The 8,947-nt window shown below is 38.6% G+C and overlaps 1 protein-coding gene across 1 annotated transcript; it reads left to right on the plus strand.

Annotated features, from left to right (window-relative positions):
- Window positions 1–369: 369 nt before the first annotated feature.
- Window positions 370–7,560, plus strand: penka (proenkephalin a). The gene is made up of 3 exons (XM_055867228.1): window positions 370–538; window positions 855–995; window positions 6,381–7,560. Exons 2-3 carry the CDS (start codon window positions 858–860, stop codon window positions 6,927–6,929), a joined length of 687 nt encoding a protein of 228 aa, XP_055723203.1. The 5' UTR covers window positions 370–538; window positions 855–857; the 3' UTR covers window positions 6,930–7,560.
- Window positions 7,561–8,947: the final 1,387 nt, after the last annotated feature.

Raw genomic sequence — 8,947 nt, forward strand, 5'->3', positions numbered from 1 at the left:
ACTTGACTAAGAAGTCATTTTATTGATCTCTGTTACCTCATGACATATAATAAAGAGATGTATTGTGGCAGTGTGACACAAATAACTGGTCCACCATGTTTCAAAATTAACTGGAAATTGTCATTATGTTAAAACAAATAAGTGTGGACCCCATTATTAAATGCAAACACAAAGCTTATTACAAGAAGTGACTCACATACCACACCTGTAGTCAAAGTATGACTGAATAGCCTACATTTTCCAAACTTCCTATTATAAGCTACAAGGTCAAATAAATCTAAGGAATATGAATTGCGTCAGTCTATGCGTGAGATTCCCCTCTGACGACTAGAAACATAATGATTACGTTTTCCGAGGACTACTTATACCTATCAAGATACTGAACTTGCATTATGAACTCAGCTCAGACGAGCATCCATTTTGAGCATCCTCCTGAGTATTTAGCTTCGTGAACGACGAGCTCTTCCATCCGTGAGACTTGAGAAAGCTGATTGGCTCAATCGCAACAGTTCTAAATGTGTTTTTTTCCAGCGACTTGGTAGGCACCGGGGGAAATAATATATTTGGTATAAAACCTCACAATCAACCGTTCCTACTGCAACACCACAGGGCTTGAACTAAGCATAAAAAACTGAGGCAAGTATATTGGCTTTTGATGGTTTGTTTTTTCTTGGCAACTTTGGAATGAGGATAACTGAGTAGAATTTATAGTCCAATTAAGGATATTAATGGCTTTTTTCGTATAGTCCATGATTTAGCACTTCGTGAGAAATGAACAGTAAGTAAAACTCTAAATCACAAACGTTTTCTAATCAAGTCTTGGTGGATTCTCTCCCAAAACACATGTTCTCCAGTCTATGGCTGTCCCGGGGAACTCACTATGGAGGCTGCTTCTCTGTGCGTATTTTGCGCTCACGGTCGGAGCGGACTGCGAGAAGGACTGTGCGCTCTGCCTCAACCGCATACTGGGACAACAGACGGCAATTAACACCCTGGTAGGTCAACAATTAGTACATTTTGGACATGTTTTAATTTAAATGTTTTTAAAGTAAATTAGCTGGGTGCTACTTTTTCCGCGTCACTTTTTCGTGGGAAGGATTACGCAGTAGGCTACCCACCTGTTTATTTTTGTGATTTCAATGTTAGGCAATGCTGTGTGAGGTGCATGTATCTTTGGAACACGACTTTATTAAGCTCTTTTTCATTTATTTTGATGCAGGCAGGCAATTAATGTAATAACAATTAAAATAGGAAACCCATCATTTTAACTGCATCAATATGAAATGTCATAATAGTTTCGGTTGAATTTTTATGTAGGCTACAACTTGTGTTGTTGGTCTAACTGGTGACAACATGTAACCTCGAGACATTTCTTTGCACCCATCATTCAGTTTTTAAAATTACATGAGTAGGGTAGTAGGGGGTAACCCCCCCCCCCCCCCCCCCCATGTAATTCACATAAAGACCACAAGATGTCATCAAATTATTTCCCCAACACTTTCCCTGGCTGGCACTGTTCTTGTTGAACAAAAATATCCTCTGTGTCATCATTTTGGAGATATTTCAACAAAAGGATTTTGTGGTAAGTTGATCCATTTTTTGTAGTTGTAGATATATTCCAATGAAAATAGATCTATTTTATATATATATATATATACAAGTAGGAAAGCCTTAAATAATCAACTTGTTTAGAGAGAAAAATGTAGATATTCTTTTAGTAAAGTAGTAATATGTTGGATGAGTGTGTTGGGGGCAACTCACCCCCCCCCCCCCCCCCCTTATGGTTATGAATGTGTTTCTACCTGTCATTTAGACAATGACTAGCCCAGTTAGCGCTAGTTTATGCTAACTTGCTAGCTAGCAACTTCTCTAGCAGTAAATGCTAGCCAGCTAACTAGTTAGCATAAGATGCTAGGAGTACTAGCTAGCAACCTTACTACCAGATCATCTGAGGTAAAGTACATAAAAAAGATAACGTAACTTAATTTCAGTGGTAAATGTTTCCACTAGTTACTGATAGCTTTACAGTTAATGCAACTTTATAGAATTTTAGCTGTTTTACACAGCATTTTATATCATATAGATAGATAGCTTTTCAAATGATATCTCTCCCATTGTTTTCAGTCACAGGTGGGGACTGGATTAGGTGTAGGCAGTGCAGGAGGTGGGCTCATGAGTTGGGCTCCAATTTTACTGGGGATAGATTTATTTGTGACCTACAGGTACAAATTAGAATCGTGCAATAGCAGAGCATAAGAGAATTGCCACATCAATGTTACACTGAGTTAATTAGTTAAGTTATTGTTATTAAATGTTATATTCCAATGTTATTTAATGTTATTATTTATATTCCATTCCAATATTATATTACACTTTTTTTTATTTATTATGAATTAAAAACAACTATTAAAAACCTTTTGCTCCTGAATGTAATTTTAAAGACTGCTGGGATTTAAAATCTTGCATTATTAAAATCATATTTAGTGAAACTGTACATAATGGGTTGTAAGGAAAAGGACCAACACAGAAAGAACAAAGAAAAGTAATGTTCAGGTGAGTTAAAAAGAGGGACTTCCATCAAATCTCCTCATAGTGCGGATATTAATGGTGACATGTATTTTTTTTTTTTTTTTTTTTTTTTTTTATTAGGATCCCCATGAGCTGTTGCAAAAGCAGCAGCTACTCTTCCTGGGCTCCACACAACACATGAAACATGACATAATACAGAATATTAATAGACAGGAACAGCTCAAGAACAGAACTATATAAAAAATAAATAAAGGTACACATAGCCTATATATCAATGCATACACACATAAACTATCTAGGTCAAATAGGGGTGAGGGGTTGTGCCTTGAGGTGTTGCTTTATCTGTTTTTTTAACCAGGATTGCTGTTTATTTGAGCAATATGAGACCGAATGGAGTTCCATGCAATCAGGGTTGAGTAGGTTACTTTCTAAATGTAACCCATTACAGTTACTGCCCAAAATTGTAATCGGTAATGTAACTTTTTGATTACCCAAACTCAGTAACATAATCTGATTACATCCAGTTACTTTTAGATTACTTTCCCCTTAATTTAAGAGGCATTAGAAGAAGACAAAAATGTATGTTACCAATTGAACCACATCTATTGCAGGATAAATCAATGTTAAAGTTCACCTGGCCTGCTATATATGGATGTACATTTTTACTTTATGGGCTGGTTATGTAGGCTTCTTCTAACCCATCGCTTTCTACTACATATAATATTTTGATTAAATTATATCTTAATATTAAAAACCAAATTCTATCAGAATTCCAGTCATTCCAATAAATGTTATACCCCTTGATCTTCAACAATAGGACTTGGAAATATGGAAGTATAGATTAGCCAAATTGTTTTACCTGAGCATGACCCAAAAACGAAAGACTTATTAGCCAGCCCTACTCCGTTGTTTATGATTGTGTTGTCATGGAGGACTGATTGGGCTCATTGATTCGATTTGAAAAATAAATGCTGCACTCATGGAATGGCATGCTTTGAGCACCACTGAAAAGTGTTATTTACATGTGAAAAAGGAATGCCATATTCGGCATTTGCTATAGACCTATTGTTTAACTTTTTGTTGGTGACACTTTGATATCTTGATAATATGCAGCTGTTTAAAGGGGAAAACCAGAGATGAAATAATAACAAAACCCCACCCCACCTCTGTTTTGGTAAAAAGCTGAGGGATAGGCCTGGAGAAATGTAACCACTCTCAGATTAATAGACAGAGCTACGGATGCAAGGACTGACCATCCATGATATCAAAATGATTTTTTTAACCATGTTATGAGGATATACAGTATTTGCTTACATTTACAATTTTTACAAATATTGGAGAAAAACAAGCTTATATTTTGGGTTCTCATGTAGTGTGAGAGTTGAACTAAGTTATATTCTTCAAGAATCAATGGATATATATATATATATATATTAAGTCCAAAAATGGATGTAGCACCTACAGATTGCCCCTTTAAGTCTATAAAAAGTGTACGAGTTTGAACATGTGTTCATTAGGCCTATGGATGAAATTTTTTAATCAACATGAATTAGATTGAGCAATAAAAGCCAACCTTTTATTCCATAGTCTGGGATCCGCACTGTACAACTGTTGCAAGAGTACATTTTTCACTGGCTGTCTACTGGTTTCAAAAACAATGATTGATAGGCAGTTTAAACTTCTTGAATTCAACCATTATTGGGTTGAAATACACATTTAGATTTGTGAACAGCCATCCACAACAACCACAATCCGTAAGGCGCAAATAGCTAAATGAGAGAGCAGCAGTGTGATTCACATCAATGCGGTATGTAGATAACAATAATAAGTGATATCCGTATCGCCTCAGACTACACCACTGCTGTCATCCTTACCTCCAAGCGTTTATTCAAATAGGATAATCTTTGAATGCAGACAGCAGTCGTACCATTGGAAGACATAACTTGGACTGTAGCCTACAAAAGCCTATTCCTGCTCTTTTCCTACGATCCATCAAAGCCACTTGGTATGTCATCATAGTGGTCCCTGACTTGTGGTCAGACTCGCTCAGGTGGAACAAACTTAAACTTGCACCTTTTTTCAATTCTGATTTGAATGTCATTGAGAAAACAGGGAAGTGTAAAATATCTTTTTTGCAAATCTCCTTTCTGAATTTAAAAGTAATCCTCAAAGTAATCATCTAGTTTTTCAGTATTTATAATCCGATTACAATATTTTTGCTGATTAGACAATTAATAGTACTAGTTTATCCCAAATGGTCAACATCGAACAACAAATTACAAAAATGTACCACGATGAAAGGTAAGAGGGCTCAGAGTGGCGCAGCAGTCTAAGGCACTGCATCTCAGTGCTAGACGCGTCACTACAGACCCTGGTTCCATCCCGGGCTGTATCACAACCAGCCGTGATCGGGAGTCCCATAGGGCGGCGCATACTTGGCCCAGTGTAGTCCAGGTTAAGGGAAGGTTTGGCCGGGGTAGGCCCGCATTGTAAAATAAGAATTTGTTCATAACTGACTTACCTAAATAAATACAAAATAAAAAGAGTTTAGCCTCCAGAAAACCTGTCTTTATTTGTGAACTTAGTGTGTTTTAGCCTCACCAGGGGGCAGCATGTTAGTGGTTATGAGCTTCAATACAGCCTCAATTAAATTTTACTCTTCATTAATTCAAGCATTTTCTCAGGGTTTGATTGACATATTTCAGAGAGAGTTTATTTAAGCAATAACCCCCGAGGTGCCTTATTGCTATTATAAACTGGTTACCAACATAATTAGAGCAGTTAAAATAAATGTTTTGTCTTACCCGTGGTATACGATCTGATATAAACTGGGTGGGTCGAGCCCTGAATGCAGATTGGCTGACAGCCATGGTATATCAGACCGTATACCAGGGGTATGACAAAACATTGAGTTTTACTGCTCTAATAACATTGGTAACCAGTTTATAATAGCAATAAGGCACCACGGAGGTTTGTGATATATGGCCAATATTCCACAGCTAATGACTGTCCAGGCACTCCGCGTTGCATCCTGCATAAGAACAGCCCTTAGCCGTGGTATGTTGGCCATATACCACACCTCCTCGTGCCTTATTGCTTAAATATACCATGGCTGTCAGCCAATCAGAATTCAGGGCTCCAACAACCCAGTTTATAATTGTTCTTAGAGATCATTTTTTTCATATTATTCAAATACCTCCAATAAAATAAAGTAAAATAAAAATGAATCTGAGAAGTTTATTTTCCATGAGATAATGTATTCAGAATTATCTGTAGGCTATACAAAAGCCCTCTTCTCTGCTGCTTTGATGTGCTCAGAAATAAAAAGACAAGTGCTATGAGGCATTAGATGTAGGCTAGTAACAGGCTTTGAGGAACGTCTCATTAACTGTGTTTGCTAGAAGCTGTAAAATGAACCAGATAAAAGTGTCCCTCCATCTGTTTCCCATCTTACTTATTTAATTACTCTTAAAACTAATAGAGAAGTATCATAACATATTGGTATAGGCAAATAGAATCAATTTGTTTGTACATCCAACTGTGTCTCTCTGGCATTGGAGAATAGCTGCCGCACCCAGTTATTTCATGCACCAGAATTGGACTTGTTTCTGCTCCTGTTAAATATTGTCTAATTAAACACTACTCTATATGTACAATTTGCCTTTTTATGGCAAAACATATATCACTATGTCACTCCAGACAATATATTGCTTCTTCACGGCTGTGTACCATGTGCCCCTTGATAGAGACAAGTCTCCAATTAAAACTAGATTTACAGAAAGGAAATGGGTTTGTGAGCCTCTGCTCCACTTCTGTGTTTTGAGGTTCCCCTCCCCTTCATATCTTTGCAGACATGCTCAATAGAATGTGAGGGTAGCCTGGACACCACGAAGCTCCGCCTCTGCCGAGACGTCCTATTGGAGGAGGAGCCTGTCGCTGTTGACGAAATCAAACAGGAAGAGGTGGAGGACGAGCAGCACCAGCTGGCCAAGAAGTATGGCGGCTTCATGAAGCGCTACGGGGGGTTCATGATCAGGAGGAGCCCACCCGTACAGGATGGAGGAGTGCAGGGAGGACAGAACAACCCAGTGGCTGAGGAAGAGGACATCCGTCTGGAGATCCTGAAGTTCCTGAATTCAGAGGCCGAGGGGCAGAGGGACGGAGAGTTGGCCAAGCGCTACGGGGGGTTCATGAGGAGAGGGGGGGACTTCGGGGCTCTGGAGGTGGTGGGCAGGCCATTGAAGAAGCGTTATGGGGGCTTCATGAGGAGGGTAGGGAGGCCTGAGTGGCTGGAGGATCAGAAGAACAAGGGGGGGCTCCTGAAACGCTCCTGGGAGGGGCAGGGGGTTGACTCCCCCCTGGCTGAGATACAGAAGAAATATGGCGGATTCATGGACTAGGGGTCGGCCCCTTCTCCAACCCCTCCTGATGAGTCTGGACTCTCAATATTGATCAGATGATCCATTCTTATTCTGTTGTAGTGCTTGTACTGTGCTGCTTTTTGTTTGTTTGGGTTTACTGTGACAAAAAACACTTAGCCTATCAGGTGATGATAACTCCATTTATGGCAACCAGTACTGTATGTTTTATGGGTTTGGTTATTTATAAATTAACCCGTGTTCATTGTGGTGTACGCCGGCTGGGGCATGTGTGGAAAACTAATCATGGCATGACCTGTTTGCTTTCTCTCTTTGACTTGCCACTGTTTTTAAATGGATAGTTAACTTTTTTGAAGTGTTAGTTGATTTTAGACTTACCTAGGGTATTGTTGTGTCATCTAAACCGTTTTTAAGTTTGTTAGTTGGTTATTTAGTTTTGCCCAGAATCTCTTGGCAAGGTAAGATGAAAATATGTTGGTGGCTAGTACTACTTTCCACCGTGCTCACACTTATCTCAGTATGTTGATGTCGAAACATGTTGCTTTCAGTTGAAAATGTCCTACTTTCGTGTTCTTTCTATAGAGAACAGAGCAGCATTTGAGACCAATTAGTTGTACAAAACCTAATAAACCCATGAATCCTGCAGAAATAATTGGACTCCGCTCTGTCTTGTTCTGGCTGTTTGATGTGTTTGTCAGCCTGGGAAGTGGAGCTAATGCTACTGTCTCACTCTGCCAAGCCCACCTGATAATAATTCTGGTGTTAGTGGTGAGGATTGGATTCATTTGACAGATTCACTCAGCTTGGGGGAGATGTATTAAGCAAATGTAGGTACTTTGTGGCCTGTCTATATTTTTGTACACATTGCTCAAGTGAACACAAAATATTGACGGCAATTGCCTTTAGATGTTGTCTCTTAGCTCCCTAAACTTCACACAGTGCCAAAACTTCACAGCTTGGCTAGATATTTTGCTTAACTTAATCCCCCCCTAGAGGTCTATATGCTCTTCAGAACAATAAGGCAGTCTTTTAAATATGATTCACAAGTTAGATTTCTACAAAAGAGGATTGATAGCCCCGCTCCATTCTGCCACATTCATTAATATCTACACTTTCTCTAGTTTCAGTGTTCAGAGGCACCACCATATCTACACTGAGTGTAGAGAACATTAAGTAAACCTTCCTAATATCGAGTTGAAGAGATCCTTCTTTAACATGCATTCTCCCCTTCATCTACACTGATTGAAGTGGATTTTACAAGTGACATCAATAAGGGGTCATAGCTTTCACCTGGATTCACCTGGTCAGTCTATGTCATGGAAAGAGCGGGTGTTCGTAATTTTTTGTATACTCAGTGTACAGATTTTCACTTCCAAAATGTTGGCAGATGCATACATCATATAGATAAGGCCTTTATCAAATGTATAGATGAATATCTATCATATCTATCAAAGCTCTATATATGGTTATGTCAAATAGGAAGATGTCAAAATATTAATGGTATTCATTAATCAATGCAAATTAATTGAATGTCTTGTCAGCCCTCATTAGGCATATGCTTAAAAAAAATGTGAATTGTTACTTATGTATCATGTGATTATGTATGTATCTAGTTGGTCATTTATTTTCTGTATGGAACAAAATCTGTTTTTATTTTTACATGCTAAAATATAAATAATCTAAAGAATGTTTAAAAATGTAGCCTGAAGGACCTTTTGAGTGACAAACATACATACCTAAATCCCATAATTCCTTACTCAAGTTTTGATTGGGTGTCATGTGACCTTACATAGAGGCTCCAGATCAAATCTAGGGTGTGCTCGGCTGCGCTGTTCAGGCACTTGAAGACGGGAAAAGCAACGAAGAAACCACGCGGAAGGTAGTTTATATGTCAACAAGAAATAAGTAGACAAATTCCTGTTTTAGTGAGTATCTTTTTTGCTTTAATTACCATGCGCCTCGCCGCAGAGTGCGAAGGTCGATTAAAGACCCGAATGTCCAGTGTTGAAAGGAGGCGATACAAAATATCCAAGGTTGAG

This window comes from Salvelinus fontinalis, chromosome 17 (assembly GCF_029448725.1).
Source record: "Salvelinus fontinalis isolate EN_2023a chromosome 17, ASM2944872v1, whole genome shotgun sequence".
Taxonomy (NCBI): domain Eukaryota; kingdom Metazoa; phylum Chordata; class Actinopteri; order Salmoniformes; family Salmonidae; genus Salvelinus; species Salvelinus fontinalis.